Source organism: Schistocerca nitens, chromosome 1, assembly GCF_023898315.1.
Source record: "Schistocerca nitens isolate TAMUIC-IGC-003100 chromosome 1, iqSchNite1.1, whole genome shotgun sequence".
Lineage (NCBI taxonomy): Eukaryota > Metazoa > Arthropoda > Insecta > Orthoptera > Acrididae > Schistocerca > Schistocerca nitens.
The window spans coordinates 1,006,805,020-1,006,824,480 of record NC_064614.1 but is presented as its reverse complement, the minus strand read 5'-3'; the positions used below and the strand labels follow the sequence as shown (position 1 = coordinate 1,006,824,480).

The window sequence follows — 19,461 nt, the reverse complement described above, 5'->3', positions numbered from 1 at the left end:
AGAGTTCCGAAACCTGTACAGAAAATTGGAATAGAGATCAACATAAACATCATTTCCGTCCTTTTTATTGCTCATTAAAACCACACGTTGCATGTTGTACCACCATACAGCGAGAACTTCAGATGTGATGGTGGTACAGACTGCTGTACACACCGGTACCTCTAATACCTAGTAGCACTTCCTCTTGCATTTATGCATGCCTGTATTCGTCGTGGCATACTATCCACAAGTTCATCAAGGCAATGTTGGTCCAGATTGTTCCACTCCTCAACGGCGATTCGGCGTAGATCCTTCAGGGTGGTTGGTGGGTCACGTCATCTATAAACAGCCCTTTTTAATCTATTCCAGGTGTGTTCGATAGGGTTCATGTCTGGAGAACATGCTGGTCACTCTAGTCGAGCGATGTCGTTATCCTGAAGGAAGTCATTCACAAGATGGGGGCGCGAATTGTCTCGCCAATATGCTGACGATATGGTTGCACTATCGTTCGGAGGATGGCATTCACGTATCGTACAGCCGTTACGGCGCCTTCCAAGACCACCAGTGGCGTACGTCAGCCCCGCATAATGCCACCACAAAACATCAGGGAACCTCCACCTTGCTGCACTCGCTGGACAGTGTGTGTAAGGCGTTCAGCCTGAGCAGGTTGCCTCCAAATACGTCTCCGACGATTGTCTGGTTGAAGGTATATGTGACACTCATAGGTGAAGAGAACGTGATGCCAATCCTGAGCGGTCCAGTCGGCATATTGTTGGGCCCATCTGTACCGCGCTGCATGGTGTCGTGGTTGCAAAGATGGACCTCGCCATGGACGTCGAGAGTGAAGTTGCGCACCATGCAGCCTATTGCACACAGTTTGAGTCATAACACGACATCCCGTGGCTTCACGAAAAGCATTATTCAATATGATGGCGTTGCTGCCAGGGTTCTTCCGAGCCATAATCCGTAGGTAGCGGGCATCCACTGCAAAAATGGTTCAAATGGTTCTGAGCACTATGGGACTTAACATCTGTGGTCATCAGTCCCCTAGAACTTAGAACTACTTAAACCTAACTAACCTAAGGACATCACACACATCCATGCCCGAGGCAGGATTCGAACCTGCGACCGTAGTAGTCGCGCGGTTCCGGACTGAGCGCCTAGAACCGCTAGACCACCGCGGCCGGCTAGCATCCACTGCAGTAGTAGCCCTTGGGCGGCCTGAGCGAGGCATGTCATCGATAGTTCCTGTCTCTTTGTATCTCCTCCATGTCCTAACAACATCGCTTTGGTTCACTCCGAGATGCCTGGACACTTCCCTTGTTGAGAGCTCTACCTGGCACAAAATAACAATGAGGACGCGATCGAACCGCGGTATTGACCGTTTATGCCTGATCGAACTACAGACAACATGAGCTATGTACCTCCTTCCTGGTAGAATGTCTGGAACTGATCGCCTGCCGGACCCCTTCCGTCTAATAGGCGCTGCTCATGCACATCTTTGGGCGGGTTTAGTGACATCTCTGAACAGTGAAAGGGACTGTGGCTGTGATACAATATCCACAGTCAAAGTCTATCTTCAGGAGTTCTGGGAACTGGGGTGATGCAAAACTTCTTCTGGTGTGCGTATAACTGATGGTTGTTCATATTCGCTGTTATGAATACATTTCATGTAATCTATTTACGGTGTCTATACAACGTTAGGAAAGGTTGACAGGTTTAAATTGGCGCAATTCGTTCAGTAGCGAAGAATTCAATGACGCATCTCCTTTTACATGCACCTCGATGTCGTATGCGATTTTGGAATACTCCCCCTGTCACATGACAACGAAAACAACAGGACATTAATAGGAAGATTCAAAAAATAGTACTACTCTATCATGATCTTACTTAGACACTCAAAGCGAACAAAAAGTAGGAGGCAATAGTTTCGGAAAGACACTCTCAGTAGCACTGGCTGTCAGAAAGTCGTAAGAAACGAGGTATACGTGCGCTTCATTGGAGCCAGATCATCAGCATATGATGCTCAATACGAACGCGTCAGAACAGCATTTGATATAGGTTTAGCGAGCTTAGCTGAAAGGAACTACACCGTGACTGGGTTCTTAGCCCTCCCAACCGAGATTTTAGTCTCTCGATTAAAGCCACTCACCGTCCAACTAATCCACATTTTCTGGTACTAGTAAATAACACCTCCAGCTATAGTAAGTAGAGTAAGACCGAAAGCAAACAGGCTAGCAATTCGTATGATGCAACGTATCAGTCGCTTTCAGAGCTGGACAACAACAAATCAGTGTCACATGTGAACAGCAATACAATTCAAAAAGTAGCCTCGCTATGGTGAGCAGAAACTACAGTCGGACGCTAAGCTGTCAGCTAACTGTACCTGTCAAGGTTCAACAGAGGCATTGCTACTGGGCGATGATGAAAGAAAGTCTCTCAACTGAGGAACCGTGATACATGTTGGATCACGCCAATGATAGGCTATAACTCCATTGTAAAGATTAAAGTAGGATCTTGTCTCGGCACGTGTAATGAGAAATATGCAAACCATCGTCGACCTGATCTAGAGGTTGAACATGTTCTCGAACGAACATGTGCGGAATATGTTTCGACAGCAATATTTCTGCAGGCGACTTCGAATGACATACTGAGTCCATGTCACGTCGAGTTGTTGCACTATACCGGGCGAAAGGTGGTCCGACACAATATTAGGACGTCTCCCATGACTCCTGTCACCTCATTATATGTTGCTAACACCTACACACTCGCGGCCTTTGAGGCCTCCGGACTCCAAACTGAATGCAACGCCGCGCGACCTGGCGCAGGCGCGTGTCGCGTCCCAGTCGCGTCGCGTCGCAATTTGCGCGGTCCCATTTGAACCTGTGGAGTTACAAAAATGCGCACTGCGCTGAGTCGCGCCGCACGCGCTATACACGTCTCAATTTGCGCCTAGCCTTAAGACCTGAAGCGTGAAAGTAGCGTCAGCTGTTGCGTGAAAAGTGCGGTCTCTTGTTGGTAGGGCGGTGCCGCACCTTGCCAGGGTCGCGGTCGCTGAGGCGCTGCAGCGCGCGCGTGCGGCCCATGACGACGGCGCAGACCGCCTCCAGGTGCGAAGGGTTGGCCAGCAGCGCGACGCGGATCGGGCGGCCGGTGCTGCCGCTCTCGAACTGCTGGTGCGTGCCCAGGTGGTACCTGTCGCACACCGCAGCGCCTCAGTGTGATTTCCTCGCCGGGAACAAGTACGCTGCAAACAAAGCCGCATGTACAATTTAATCGTGAGATCGCACATAACTCAACTGCAAACGCTTCTGTTCCTCTGACAACGACTTGTAGAAGGCTTTCTCGATGCTAAGAGATGTCATCTGCAATCCAGGACTCACTGATAATGGCTATAACGAGACGAATATTGCGTTATAGCTGTAACCTTTGAGTCTGCGCTGCTTCTAAGTTGAATATCTGAGTAAGTGCGGTGACACAGAGCATTATACCCTACGCGGGGCGACAAGAGCTCGCTGCATGTGTAAGTAGGCTGTATAGGTTTTTATGTTGGTAACGCCACGTAGCGCTCTGTATGAAAATCACTGACTGTGCTGTGTGCAGTCTGTGGCTGGTTTGCATTGTTGGAATATTTGCTATTGTAGTGTTGGGCAGTTGGATGTGAACAGCGCGTAGTGTTGCGCAGTTGGAGGTGATCTGCAGTGGTGGATGTGGGGAGAGAGATCGCATAATTTTGAGAGTGGATGATCTGGACGTGTGTCCATCAGAAAGAGTAAATTTGTAATACTGGATGTCATGAACTGATATATATATGATGTCTTTTGAACGTTATTAAGGTGAATACATAGTTTGTTCTCCATCAAAATCTTTCATTTGCCAACTATGCCTATCAGTAGTTAGTGCCTTCAGTAGTTTGAATCTTTTATTTAGCTGGCAGTATTGGCGCTCGCTGTATTGCAGTAGTTCGAGTAACGAAGATTTTTGTGAGGTAAGTGATTCATGAAAGGTATAGGTTACTGTTAGTCAGGGCCATTCTTTCGTAGGGATTATTGAAAGTCAGATTGCGTTGCGCTAAAAATATTGTGTGTTAGTTTAGTGTTGATCAGAATAAGTAAAGAGAGGAATGTCTGAGTACGTTCAGTTCTGCTCAGCTGTTTCAAAATCAGATAACGTAAGAGGTTTTCCAGCAATGTCATTTTTAAATTTTTCTAAGGGGACGTTTCACATGTAGCCAATGCAAAACCACAGTCATCAAGTAACCTCACTAGAAACGCACTTAATATCGTTTTGTGGCCTAACAAAGCTTAACGTAAAGTAACCGCGACAGCAACTGTCCACATTGGCGTATCAATGTCCTTCAGATCCCTTTTTTGCTTTTACTGTCATTCCATCCGCTTATCAGTTACCCCCATCATTATCCCTAAAGTGATCTGCGATCCACTAGCCTGGGGAACAGATTGCTGATACCACGAACCGGTCGGGACGGCGTACGTCACCTCCACTTCTCAAGAGCGTGGCTTATGGTAGCTGGACTTGTAAACTTTGTACAGATGTTGTACATTTTTGACTTCTTCTTCTCCTTGACACGGAACAATGACGAGCGCGCTGTCACACTTCCCGCGCTTTGGCAAAAATTGCACTCGACGCTCGGCAGCGGGCAAGTACAGAGCTTGGACAAAAATACACTCCTGGAAATTGAAATAAGAACACCGTGAATTCATTGTCCCAGGAAGGGGAAACTTTATTGACACATTCCTGGGGTCAGATACATCACATGATCACACTGACAGAACCACAGGCACATAGACACAGGCAACAGAGCATGCACAATGTCGGCACTAGTACAGCGTATATCCACCTTTCGCAGCAATGCAGGCTGCTATTCTCCCATGGAGACGATCGTAGAGATGCTGGATGTAGTCCTGTGGAACGGCTTGCCATGCCATTTCCACCTGGCGCCTCAGTTGGACCAGCGTTCGTGCTGGACGTGCAGACCGCGTGAGACGACGCTTCATCCAGTCCCAAACATGCTCAATGGGGGACAGATCCGGAGATCTTGCTGGCCAGGGTAGTTGACTTACACCTTCTAGAGCACGTTGGGTGGCACGGGATACATGCGGACGTGCATTGTCCTGTTGGAACAGCAAGTTCCCTTGCCGGTCTCGGAATGGTAGAACGATGGGTTCGATGACGGTTTGGATGTACCGTGCACTATTCAGTGTCCCCTCGACGATCACCAGTGGTGTACGGCCAGTGTAGGAGATCGCTCCCCACACCATGATGCCGGGTGTTGGCCCTGTGTGCCTCGGTCGTATGCAGTCCTGATTGTGGCGCTCACCTGCACGGCGCCAAACACGCATACGACCATCATTGGCACCAAGGCAGAAGCGACTCTCATCGCTGAAGACGACACGTCTCCATTCGTCCCTCCATTCACGCCTGTCGCGACACCACTGGAGGCGGGCTGCACGATGTTGGGGCGTGAGCGGAAGACGGCCTAACGGTGTGCGGGACCGTAGCCCAGCTTCATGGAGACGGTTGCGAATGGTCCTCGCCGATACCCCAGGAGCAACAGTGTCCCTAATTTGCTGGGAAGTGGCGGTGCGGTCCCCTACGGCACTGCGTAGGATCCTACGGTCTTGGCGTGCATCCGTGCGTCGCTGCGGTCCGGTCCCAGGTCGACGGGCACGTGCACCTTCCGCCGACCACTGGCGACAACATCGATGTACTGTGGAGACCTCACGCCCCACGTGTTGAGCAATTCGGCGGTACGTCCACCCGGCCTCCCGCATGCCCACTATACGCCCTCGCTCAAAGTCCGTCAACTGCACATACGGTTCACGTCCACGCTGTCGCGGCATGCTACCAGTGTTAAAGACTGCGATGGAGCTCCGTATGCCACGGCAAACTGGCTGACACTGACGGCGGCGGTGCACAAATGCTGCGCAGCTAGCGCCATTCGACGGCCAACACCGCGGTTCCTGGTGTGTCCGCTGTGCCGTGCGTGTGATCATTGCTTGTACAGCCCTCTCACAGTGTCCGGAGCAAGTATGGTGGGTCTGACACACCGGTGTCAATGTGTTCTTTTTTCCATTTCCAGGAGTGTATGAAAAGAACCGCGAGAAATTCGAGCTTGAACATAAATACAAATGTTAGCAAAGCCCGCATGTTGCGCTGCTGTATTTGACCACGAACAGCCTGTATTTGGAAGGTAGGAGACGAGGTACTGGCAGAAGTAAAGCTGTGAGTACCGGCCGTGAGTCGTGCTTCGGTAGCTCAGTTGGTAGAGCACTTGCCCGCGAAAGGCAAAGGTCCCGAGTTCGAGTCTCGGTCGGGCACACAGTTTTAATCTGCCAGGAAGTTTCTGTATACAAGTGTTTGGTGTTTCAATAGGCACCGTAAAGGACCTACTACCTGTGTTTTCTCAGTTTTCTTTATCATGTCACGGGTAAAGATCACGCTGGGAACCTATGTGATTGATTATTACGCTTGATGTTCGGCATCCTATAAAAATCTACTCACATATCCTAAACATGGATGACTACTTCAATATATAAATGTGAGTGTAATTGCAAAAGCATACACGCCGGTAAATTCAGGTGGGCTATCTTCGTTTCGCCTTGTAGCAAGGCCTGGGAACGTCCGTTGTGTTTAAGTCTCCGATGCTACGTTGTGGCACCAGTTTGGCAGGGCTTCCTTCTGTTCGTCCTTTCTTAAAACGCGGCCTCGCGGTTGGTTCCTTCAGACACAAGCGCAAGAGAGACGGTTGTTCAAATTTTAGATGTTGAGTTCGCGAGAAACTCAGAACAGAGGAACTAGGCGTCGTATTTGCTATCTCCTGGTTGGAGGAAACGCCAGGTACCACTGCGAATCCGTTTTGTCAGCTGGTCACTTCGTTACGCCAAGCTTTTCCCCTCTCTGCCCAAAGGCTGGTTGAAATTTGTTCAGAGTTAGCAATCGCTGTAGGGGGTGTTCTTGAGTATGACGTGCGAATGCTGTGTGCAATTGTAATGTTATTATGGATGGGGTTTTTCCTGTTAGGTAGTTTCTATACTTGTTAATTCATTTGTCGGAAGCGTTTTTACGGGAATCTCACGAACGATATTTTCCTATCGTTTAACTAGATTCAGTTAGAGCTGACTTTGTTCCCTATTCAGTCATCATTCACTTCATTCATCGTGATCGCAATTAAGTTTCGTGATGTTTCTCTGCTGCAAGTCGCAAGCTAGTTTTCACAATTCGAACAGCGCTGGGGATGACAAAATTTGCCTTCTTTGTGTGTTTGAATTTTTGTAGGATTTGACTGACCATGTTGCTTTCTTCACTAAGCCTAATCCTCACTGAATGCTGATGAGTAACTTTATGTAAAACAGATACCCCTTAAAGAATCAAAAAAATGGCTCTGAGCACTATGGGACTCAACTGCTGAGGTCATTAGTCCCCTAGAACTTAGAACTAGTTAAACCTAACTAACCTAAGGACAGCACACACATCCATGCCCTAGGCAGGATTCGAACCTGCGACCGTAGTGGTCTCGCGGTTCCAGACTGCAGCGCCAGAACCGCGCGGCCACTTCGGCCGGCCTTAAAGAATCAAAGTGATAGGATTTTGACCGTATTAGATGTTCCCTAATGTGCTTTCCGCAACTCCATCCGATATTCCTGATCTCATCGATCCCGATTGTCCTGTAATAAAAATATATGAGAAGGCACATGTTGAAATTTCATCCTCTGATCGGCCCCTCTGAAGCCTGACGCTTAAAATTTCCGTTGCGCAATTACTATAACACTTAAGGCCTAATTCTATTAGCGTTTCATGCGACTTCAGCTGGCTTGATATTCAATGAGAGTTACAGAATTATAGGCATTGTTTGTTCAAAACGAAATACACAACTACGAAAAAGTCCATGTTATATGGCGAAAGTTCATTCCACATTTACCACAGTTAAGGCGAAATCGATAGTTTGGAAACAGTGCGCGGCTGTTACCCGTATCAAAGATAAATGCTGCATACACGCCGAATGCGAAAAAAAAAAGTCATCCGCGAAGTAAAGTGTGTTAAGTGATTACGACAGGCTATCACTGAAAAGGATTGTGAAGAAAAATAAAGAGTACGACAACTGCAAAGGTCACTGCAGATCTGAATGTCGCACTTGCGAACCCTGTCAGCATCAAAACAACTCGAAGGGAGTGCCATAAGCAGGGAATCCCAGTGCGAGCTGCAATTCCAAAACTACTCATCATTGACGCAAATGTCTGTAGCAGGAAAACGTAGTGACAAAACCATAAAATTTGGACTATGGAGCAATCGAATGAAGAAATGTGGCTGGAGAAGTCTTGTCTCACACTGTTTCAATCTTCTGGCCAAGTTTACGTTCCAAGTGTGGAACATGGCGCCGTTCCAGTGATGATTTGGGGAGCCATATCGTGGTGTTCTATGGACCCTTGATTATCCTGCAAGGTCCCATTACTGCCAAGCATTATGTGACCATTTTTGATGATGAGATCCACCCCATGGTACAATCTTTTTCCCCCAATGGTCATTTATTTCTCGTTCGATCTGCCAGATACATTTTACAAAGAACAGATACGATTAATATAAATCACAATAAACGTTTGCAACTTACAATGTGGAAACAAATTATATCAGTTATTACATTACAATTATGTCAGGGAAACTACATTATTACATTAAATGGAACAAAAATCACATACATTGAAGACAATTAATTACAAAGTAACATTAAGATTATGGAGCCATTTCCTGGCATTGCCCGTTAACTTGTGGAGCGACATCAGAGAGCCGCCTCTGAAACCATGAATGTTACAAACCAGAAGATGGTCCATTGTTTGTACCTCGCCACAGTCACAACACGAATCGGCTGTATAGCCCCATTTGGTTGTTTGCTGTCTGCATCGTTCAACTCCCGTGTGAAACCTGTTTAGAGCCGACCAGTGTTTCCTGTTGAGATTGAAGCCTTCAACCCTTTTGGTTGGGTCGTGGATTAGGTGATGCTTTTCCACGACGCCTCTTCTCAGACCCTGCCATGCATTCTTCCATTCAGCATCGAGACCCTCTGTGCCCAATGTTCTGCTCCAGACGATAGGTTTCCTGGACTTGAGTCTCGTGGGTCCTCCCATGTCGGGATGTATGGGTAGCCTTGGGTTTGCTTCAATTTTTTCTACTATGTCCTGTGTTGCTTTCTCTCTACGTACGGAAGCACGAGCGATGTTTGCCAGCACCGGTAGCCACTCAACGGGGGTTGCCCTGAGAGTGCCGGTGACGGTTCTCAGAGTGGAATTTGGTTGTACATCCACTTTTTTGGCGTGCGGGCTTCTGCTCCAGGCTGGGGGGCAGTATTCTGCAGCGCTATACACCAGTGCCAGTGCAGCAGTTCGTAGAGTGGCAGCATCACAACCCCAAGTGGTACCTGCCAGTCTGTTGAGCAGGTTATTTCTCGTCTTTAGCTTTTGGGCAGTATCAGTTAGGTGTTGTCTGAAAGTCATGCTGCGATCTAGCTTAATACCGAGATATTTTGGGAAATTCTCGTGGCTGACAGCTTTACCATTTATAACCAGGCGCAGTTCCCTTCTCGCTTCCTTGTTGTTTAGATGCATGACTATGCTTACTGTTTTTGTCACATTTGTAGATGCCATGTGTCATAGTATTTTTTCAGTGTAGCTAGATCTTCAATTAATGTTGATTCCAGGTTTACAAACGAGTTACTTTGCGATGTAATAGCTAAATCATCTGCGTAGGAAATGGTGATACTGTGTTCCGAGAAGACAGTGCCCTGTTCACACAGCTCGCATCCTCCAGGGTTGATTTTGTGAGCACCAGGAGGAATTGTCACAAATCCCCTGGTCACCTCAGTCACCAGGTCTCAATTTTATTGAGCCTTTGTGGTCTATTTCGGCGACAAAGGTGCGTCGTCACTATCTACTACCATTATTGTTACCTGAACGTCAATAACATTGCAGGAAGAGTGGTATAAGATTCCCCTCAAAACCATACAGGACGTGTACTTGTCCATTCCGAGAAGACAGAAAGCTGTTTTGAATGCCAACGGCATTCCTACACCGTATTAGTCATGATAATGTGATGCGGTTTTTATGTCTCCATATTTTTGTCCATACCCTGTACCTACTTGGCTAGCAGCTTACCCATCGCATTTGAGAAGATCGACTTCCCTGACATTATTTCGCGGTGTTCCCGAATGCCTGGAGGACACACTGTTGCGCAAGTCGAGTTCGGCTTTGTCTAAGAATGTAGGTAAGCTACCTGATTCGGAGAAATTTGCCCAGTCCTTGGATCTAGACCCTAATGAGTACAATTCAGTATCACAATAAACGAAACAGTTTCTGACAATTCGTTTGGTTGTGCAGTAACGTTGTAGACAAACAGCAGCCATGGAAATACTGAACTCTTACCAGTTGAAACGTCCCCTTAGAAAAATTATGAATGACTATGCTGGTAAACTTCTACGTTATTTGATTTTCAAACAGCTGATCAAAACTCCACGTACTCAAAACAGTTTTCTCTTTACTTATTCTGATCATGACTAAACTGACACACAATAGTTTTTAACGTAACGCAATCTGACTTTCAAAAATATCTACAAAAGAATGGCCCTAACTAACAATAACCTATACCTTTCATGAATCACTTGCCTCACAAAAATCTTCGTTACTCGAACCAATGCAATACAGCGAGCGCCAATACTGACAGCAAAATAAAATATTCTAACTACTGAATACACTAACTACTGATAGGCCCAGTTAGCAAATGAAAGATTTTGATAGAGAACAAACAATGTATTTATCTTAATAATGTTCAAAAGTCATCATATACAGGGTGTCCCAGCTATCTTGTCCACCCAAAATATCTCTGGAACAATAACAGCTATTGGAAAACGACTTTCACCGGTATCAATGTAGGGCTGGGGCCCATGAATGTACATATTTGGAAACATTCTAAAACGAAAGCATATGTGTTTTTTAACACAAACTTATGTTTTTTTTAAGTGGACCTCCTATGTTTTTTCTTCAGCTATCCATAGCATGACAAAGCACATACACAATGGCGTTGATTGCATCGCAATATTCGCATTACATCTCGAGATATTGAGACGCGAAGTTGACGCTTGAAACACCCGACATGCGCTGCTAGCGCACGTCTTGAGGCTCAGGCGTGAACCCCATGCTGCCCGTAATCGCGATGTGATTGACATGTGTAATCACACCTCCATACTTATCAAGAGGTCCGAAACGAATAATACGGTCTGCTGCCATCCTGCATTAACGTCGTACATTCCAGCAGGTATTTATCCCATAGGCTAGGGGTGATGCGGTTCTGTAACATATCTGTGTACCGCAACGTTAGTCACAAAGTTAACTTCGCTTATCGTTAATCCGTTACTAAAAAGGTAATGCCGTTCAACGTTAAAACTTTACTTTACTGTAGATCTAGCGCAAGTGACAGTTAATCATTCACTCGTAATAGTAAAATTCATATTGATGGTTTTAGTGAAACGAGCAAGTGGACTAAAAGTTTTACCGTTGTTTAGGTTAAAATGTTTCGATTTGGGAAGTTCAGGTAGGACATAGAAGATGAATGTAAACATGTTTAACCAATTAGTTTTATTATCACATAATTATCAATGTTATGTTTATCTAATGCGTTAAATGACAAATTGTTGCAAACAAATGTTTCTTAACATCACTGGGTAAAATGGCCCTTTGTAGAAACTTCCACTGTGATACCAGCACTACATACTAAACATAGCGTTCACATCTCATGCTCAAAGTGATGCCCATTGGCTGACATACATAGGGTCACTCTGCGGATGAAGGATGCCCTACTTCGTGCTACTGTTTCCTCTTTGATGGCTGTACAAGCATCAATAATGGGTTGCTTCATGTCCTCTGGTGTTGTTGGTTCATGTTGGTAAACAGCATCCTTCACTGCTCCCCAAAGAAAATAATTCAGCGGTGTAAAGTCCGGAGATCGGGCAGGCCACCTAACTGGGCCACCTCGTCCAATCCACCTACCAGGGAACTTACGGTTCAGAAGTCGTCGTGCTCGTAAGGCGTTATGTGCAGGGCATCCGTCATGCTGATACCACATGACCATTCTCCGGTTCAGAGGTACGGTGTCCAAGAGAACAGGAAGATTGTGTCGTACAAATCTGGAGTATTGTCTGCCATTTTGGATGCCATTTATAAAGAAAGGTCCGATAATGGTATCTCCAATAATCCCACACCAAACATTAACTTTCCACGGACATTGATGCTCTACCTGACGGAGCCATTTTGGATTGTGTGCGGACCAATAATGCATATTCCTCATATTGACAATTCCTTTGTTGGAGAATGCTGCCTCGTCAGTAAAGAAAACATCTGCAAAAAAATATGGATTAGTCAGAAATTTTTGCTGAGCCCACCGACGAAATGTTACCCTATTGCGGAAGTCATTTCCATGAAGATCCTGGTGTAAATAACATGGTAAGGATGAAATTTATGACGTTTAAGAATACGCTGTGCACTTGATTTCGACACACCAACTTCACGTTCAATTTGACGTGTGCTGATTTGAGGATTCACAGCTATGGTAGCGAGCACAGCAACTTCAGCACGTTCATCTGTGCGAGTTCTAGGACGATGTCGAGGTCTTGGATTTAAGCTTCCCGTTTCACGTAGACGATAGGTGAGACGACCAAACATCCTGCGCGAAGGCGATGGCTTGTCAGGGAATCGTCTTCTGTACAGTCGTTCTGCCTGAACAGCATTTCGTCCACCTACAACAGGGTACAGTACAGGTATGTAGAGTAGGGTAGAAAACAGACATATCATAATGTTCGCTAACAGTACTATCAACAAACAAGCAATCTCATAACGTACTTCCCGTCAACGTACATTCTCCATAGATCAGCAGCATTTCTACCATATCTTCATGTGTGTACATTATACTGTACAGTATAAGTTCCACAACACAACGTTTATTCACAATGTGTACTACCTCCGTGCCGTCACTAGATTATTCTGATGCACGACTACACTGGCAAGCGGTGTACTGCACGCCAAAGCAACAACAAATGGGATGCTCGGAGGGTGGTGGAGTACAGGAGTTTGCATGGGTCGCAAATCATAAACAAGGCGAAGTGGTAACTGTGGCAGTAGTGGGAACTACGTTGGACACATGACTAGGTAGAGCCAGGCCCTGCGCGACAGGCACAGTGGGTCATATAACGCATTAGATAAACCTTATTTTGGGTGTGCAGGATAAATACGCAACCTGACGGGTGTACACCGATCGGTACTGGTTCATATTGTGTACGTAGATACGTAAAACGTGCAAGAGGGAAACCATTATGTGCTTATGAGAGTTGATGGCAGCAGACCGTATTATTCGTTTCGGACCTCTTGATAAGTATGGAGGTGTGATTACACATGTCAATCACATCGCGATTACGGGCAGCATGGGGTTCACGCCTGAGCCTCAGGATGTGCGCTAGCAGCCCATGTCGGGTGTTTCAAGCGTCAACTTCGCGTCTTAATATCTCGGGATGTAATGGGATTATTGCGATGCAATCAACGCCATTGTGTATGTCCTTTGTCATGCTATGGATAGCTGAAGAAAAAATATAGGAGGTCCATTTAAAAAAAAAGTAAGTTTGTGTTAAAAAACACATATGCTTTCGTTTTAGAATGTTTCCAAATATGTACAATCATGGGCCCCAGCCCTACATTGATACCGGTGAAAGTCGTTTTCCAATAGCTGTTATTGTTCCAGAGATATTTTGGGTGACAAGATAGCTGGGACACCCTGTATATCTATCAATTCATGACAACCATCCTTACAAATTTCCATTTTCTGGCGGGTCCAAGTACAGATCGTCCGCTTATAGTAACCTCTCAAAACTCTGTCTCCCCATCCACCACTGCTGGTGGCTCACCTCCAACTGCCCCACGCTACGCGCTGTTCACATCCAACAGCCCAACACTACATAAGCGAATATTCTAACAATGAGTCTAACCAGCCACAGACTGCACACAGCACATTCAGTGATTTTCATACAGAGCGCTACACGGTGTTACCAACATAAAAATCCAAACAGCCTACTTACACAGTTACAGTTACAGGAGGTAGGGATTGCTGTAGTCACTGAGAGGAAGATCCCCAATGGATGCCGCTATCAAAGCGACTATTAATGTTTAGCAGATATAGAAATTCTGGATGGGAACGACGACAAGAAGATTTCCACTGAAGTAAATGGATTGCTGCAGACAGTCAGTAGGAATAGAGGTAACTCTATGTCTGAAACTGATATCGGGGACAGCTGAAGGCTCTGATCGAGTACACTCGGAATTTCTGAAAATCCTGGCTCTCAAGAATAAAAGATGACCAGCAAGACTGTATAAATTGTATTAAACCAGGAAATATCCCTAAAATCTGAATGAGTGGTAGCCATTATAAAATCTGGCATACAGGCGACATTCTGAAGAACTTCAGACCAAACTTCGTACAGCACAGCCTCTACAAGTCATCTGAGACGATCAAAGAAAGTAGTTTGAACCTCTGCATTATGGATATTCTTCTCTGAAACCAACCACAACTCAAGGCTGGTAGCAATTGTAGCGACAGAGTTTTGGCCCTCGCAACGTACGTTAACGATGGATACAAGAAGAAAAGTTAGACTGAAATAGCTGCCGTCGTTTCATTTGATCTGCACTTTACAGCAACGGGAGAGTTGTCTCGAGATGTCTCCTATTCTCCTTGACGATGTTTTGGTCAATTATCACAACCATAAAGTTCTCATTTGAGAGGAATGGCTACATGTTTCTCCTCATAGAATTCGTATCCGAGAGCGTCTTTGCGGATACAATTATCTGTCACTTGTGTCTATTCTATTCTCCTTCTGAAATGTGCCAATATAGTCATAATTAACCCAAATCGAAGATAAGAAAGGCGAGTTGGCAAAAAAAGAAAGCCTTGAACTTCGCCGAAGCCTTGTGTCCAAGATACTTCTCAATCTTCAAAGACACACACGACCAATTTTACTACACATCCTGGCATTTCTTCTCAGCACAGACAGTACACAGCTGTCGACTTCGCTCTATCCAAGCGAACAGCTACAGTGTCTCGTACGTGTGTACTGAATTTCGTAATCGTATTGACTTAATATTCCAACTGGTGCCACTTATTACTTACTTTATTTTCTTACTAGCGTATAAACCCAGCATTATCCAGGTATTCATTTTGCTAATTTTCAGTTAGAAAAGTACAGTTTCTGTACGCTTGGCGCAGCTGCTTTGTGTGTCTATAACGAGATTTTCTAAACGTCGCTATGGCAAAGCCTCTTCATAGCACTATACACGGCTACTGCTATCGCCCACAGCCATTTGCGCTTCACAGCTGAAAGCTGTCAAAAGCACTGACGGTGTCGGGGATTTCCTTAAATTGAATCGACCAGAGGAGTTACCTAGTAGTAAAGAATAAATGTATTAATACTTCATGCATGACGCGACATTGTTTCACGCATCTCAGTGTTTATAACATCATAACTCTTGAACAATGTGCCGTACTATGATACGTTTGCTTAGGTATATTCAACGGCACATGTAGCCACTGCCTGCGGAATATGTTGCCAATAGAGTTATAAGTGAAAAGGTAATACATTTAAACATCATGCACAATGCGGCAGTTTTTCCCTAATCTCATTGTTTATGATATAGGACATATCTCTTGAACTATGATAGATGGGCAGTTCTTACTGCGATTGTTGCCTGACAGTAATGAATGTGTGTACCATGTTTGGCTGAAATCGGTCCAATGGTTTACGAGAAGATGTGGAAGGTACACACACACACACACACACACACATAATATACATACATCCATTTTTAAGATATACAGGGTGGTCCATTGATCGTGACCACTCCAAATATCTCATGAAATAAGCGTCAAACGAAAAAACTACAAAGTACGAAACTTGTTTAGCTTGAAGGGGGAAACCAGATGGTGCTATGGTTGCCCCGCTAGATGGCGCTGCCATAGGTCAAACGTATGTCAACTGCGTTTTTTAAAATAGGAACCCCCATTTTTTATTACATATTCGTGTAGTACATAAAGAAATATGAATGTTTTAGTTGGACCACTTTTTTCGATTTGTGACAGATGGCGCTGTAATAGTCACAAACATATGGCTTACAATTTTTGACAAACAGTTGGTAACAGGTAGGTTTTTAAATTAAAATACAGAACGTAGGTACGTTTGAACATTTTATTTAGGTTGTTCCAATGTGATACATGTACCTTTGTGAACTTAACATTTCTGAGAACGCATGTTGTTGCAGTGTGATTACCTCAATGCATTTGGCAATACGTGTAACGATATTCCTCTCAACAGCAAGTAGTTCGCCTTCCGTAATGTCTGCACATGCATTGACTGTGCGCTGACGCATGTAGTCAGGCGTTGTCGGTGGATCACGATAGCAAATATCCTTCAAATTTCCCCACAGAAAGAAATCCGAAGACGTCAGATCCGGTGAACGTGCGAGCCATGGTATGGTGCTTCGACGACAAATCCACCTGTCATGAAATATGCTATTCAATACCGCTTCAACCGCACGCGAGCTGTGTGTCGGACATCCATCATGTTGGAAGTACATCGCCATTCTGTCATGCAGTGAAACATGTTGTAGTAACATCGGTAGAACATTACGTAGGAAATCAGTATACATTGCACCATTTAGATTGCCATCGATAAAATGGGGGCCAATTAACCTTCCTCCCATAATGCCGCACCATACATTAACCCGCCAAGGTCGCTGATGTTCCACTTGTCGCAGCCATCGTGGATTTTCCGTAGCCCAATAATGCATATTATGCCGGTTTACGTTACCGCTGTTGTTGAATGACGCTTCGTCGCTAAATAGAACGCGTGCAAAAAATCTGTCATCGTCCCGTAATTTCTCTTGTGCCCAGTGGCAGAACTGTACACGACGTTCAAAGTCGTCGCCACGCAATTCCTGGTGCCTAGAAATACGGTACGGGTGTAATCGATGTTGATGTAGCATTCTCAACACCGACGTTTTTGAGATTCCCGATTCTCGCGAAATTTGTCTGCTACTGGTGTACGGATTAGCGGCGACAGCAGCTAAAACACCTACTTGGGCATCATCATTTGTTGCAGGTCGTGGTTGACGTTTCACATGTGGCTGAACACTTCCTGTTTCCTCAAATAACGTAACTATCCGGCGAACATTCCGGACACTTGGATGATGTCGTCCAGAATACCGAGCAGCATACATAGCACACGCCCGTTGGGCATTTTGATCACAATAGCCATACATGAAGACGATATCGACCTTTTCCGCAATTGGTAAATGGTCCATTTTAACACGGGTAATGTATCACGAAGCAAATACCGTCCACACTGGTGGAATGTTGCGTGATACCACGTACTTATACGTTTGTGACTATTACTGCGCCATCTATCACAAAGCGAAAAAAGTGGTCCAACCAGTTCATTCGCATTTCTTTACGTACTACACCAATATGTAATAAAAATGGGGGTTCCTATTTTAAAAAAACGCAGTTGATATCCGTTGATCTATGGCAGCGCCATCTAGCGGGCCAACCATAGCGCCATCTGGTTTCCCCCTTTAAGCTAGACGAGTTTCGTCCTTGGTAGTTTTTCCGTTTGATGCTTATTTCGAGAGATATTTGGCCCGGTCTCTATCAATGGACCACCCTGTATATGGATTCCAAAGTGCCACTGTAATAATGCTGCAGTTCGTGAAACATGTCACTAAACCAAATGAATAATAACCAAAGGAACTGATAATAATAATGACGTTTCTTAGTAAGGTATGAAAGTCAAATTTCTAAAAATGAGAAGGAAATGGAGCCCGGGAATAACAAGGCTCTTGTCAGTAAGTACCGAAACTTTCACCTGGGATGATTGGCCAAATTCACGTAGGTGACCACACGGCTCCTAGTAAGAGAACTGAGAAGATTGGGGAGACTCACTTGATGTCGCCAGAGCCGCTGTCGGCGAACGGCAGGCTGACGAAGAGCGCGAAGAGCTTGTGGAGCGGCGCGCGGCACACGTTGGCCATGACGTTGAGGCGGCCGCGGTGCGCCATGCCCAGCTGGAACGTGTCGACGCCCAGCGCGGCCGCGCCCTCCATCAGCTGGCACAGCGCCGGCACCAGCACCTCGCACCTGCCGGGGACACACAACCGTCAAACGGTGAACAACACCAAATAATGCACGCCGACTCCGTCCACCAACTAAAACGCCGCGTCAGGTCAGCGAAACGGAAAGCTTGAAGGCAGAACTGCAGAAACTACGGCAGTCGCGGATCGAGGGCGAGTGGGGTCACGGGGGTCTTGACCCCTCCTCCCCAAACAACATTGTGTTTAAATTTTCACATTTATCAATTTCCGAATTTCACAGCTAATTTTCGGAGAATAAAGTAGCATGAAAGCCAATAGTTTTGGAAATAGCATGGAATTCCGTAAATTTGAAGCTACATTTAACATAGGATACTTTTCAGTGTGTTCAGATGGCTCTGAGCACTATGGGACTTAAAATCTGATGTCATCAATCCCCTAGAATTTAGAAATACTTAAACCTAACTAACCCAAGGACATCACACCCATCCATGCCCGGGGCAGGATACGAACCTGCGACCGTAGCGGTCGCGCGGTTCCAGACTGAAGCGCCTAGAACCGCTCGGCCACACCTGCCGTCTTTCAGTGTCTGTGGGGGGAGTTAGTCCATGTGTATGGCCTTTCGACATGAGCCGGAATATTCTAGCCAGGTAAAGGCGCACATTCTGTGTCTGACCGTACCTACTGTCAACAACCAATGCTACATGGGGTGTAAGTCCACAGGTAGAAGTGACAAACTAAACGAAGTTGAATAAGTGAAGACGGAAACAGAAAGATCTTCCACTAAGAAAATAATTATGGAAAGACTTGAATGCTTTTAATATGTAGTGTTTCTCTGAAGTACAATTTCTTGGATGTTATGTTAAGGCGATGTACTAAGTACTAATGTGAAGAAAATATATTTATTGTTATTATTATTAATAATAAAATCTTAGGCGTCTGTGGCACGCTAAAAGCTTGAGTAACCGCAAGTAATATTTGTAGACGGGAGCGGGAGGGGATTTGGAGACAATAACAGAGCCGAACCCTGGATCCGCGCCTGAATCACAATTCAGATTCGGGGTTCATAGCTAAGAACGATACATAACATTTTCTTTATATCGGGTTCCAAAGCACCTACAAACTTATTGATGGTTAAACCAGTGCTCCACCAGAGCTGTCGTCAGAAATTTAAAATTTGTTATTATCCAATGCAGGCATTAATCGCCATTGTCAAGAGGTGTTTCTATTTAGATGTGTGTCCAAGTCATTTCAGTATAACCCGCGTATTCTTTTTACCTAGGCATGCATCGAGCACTTTGAT

At 45.4% G+C, this 19,461-nt stretch overlaps 1 protein-coding gene across 1 annotated transcript in view; it reads right to left on the bottom strand.

The window, feature by feature from the left end:
• LOC126219945 (2-oxoglutarate dehydrogenase-like, mitochondrial) overlaps positions 1-19,461 on the bottom strand; it is a 214,478-nt gene that overhangs the window by 133,879 nt on the left and 61,138 nt on the right. Inside the window, exons 5-6 of the mRNA XM_049942150.1 lie at positions 18,013-18,207; positions 3,041-3,174 (exon numbers count right to left, since the gene is read on the bottom strand). Of these exons, the coding sequence (XP_049798107.1) occupies positions 3,041-3,174; positions 18,013-18,207 (329 nt within the window). The remainder of the gene's footprint in view (positions 1-3,040; positions 3,175-18,012; positions 18,208-19,461) is intronic.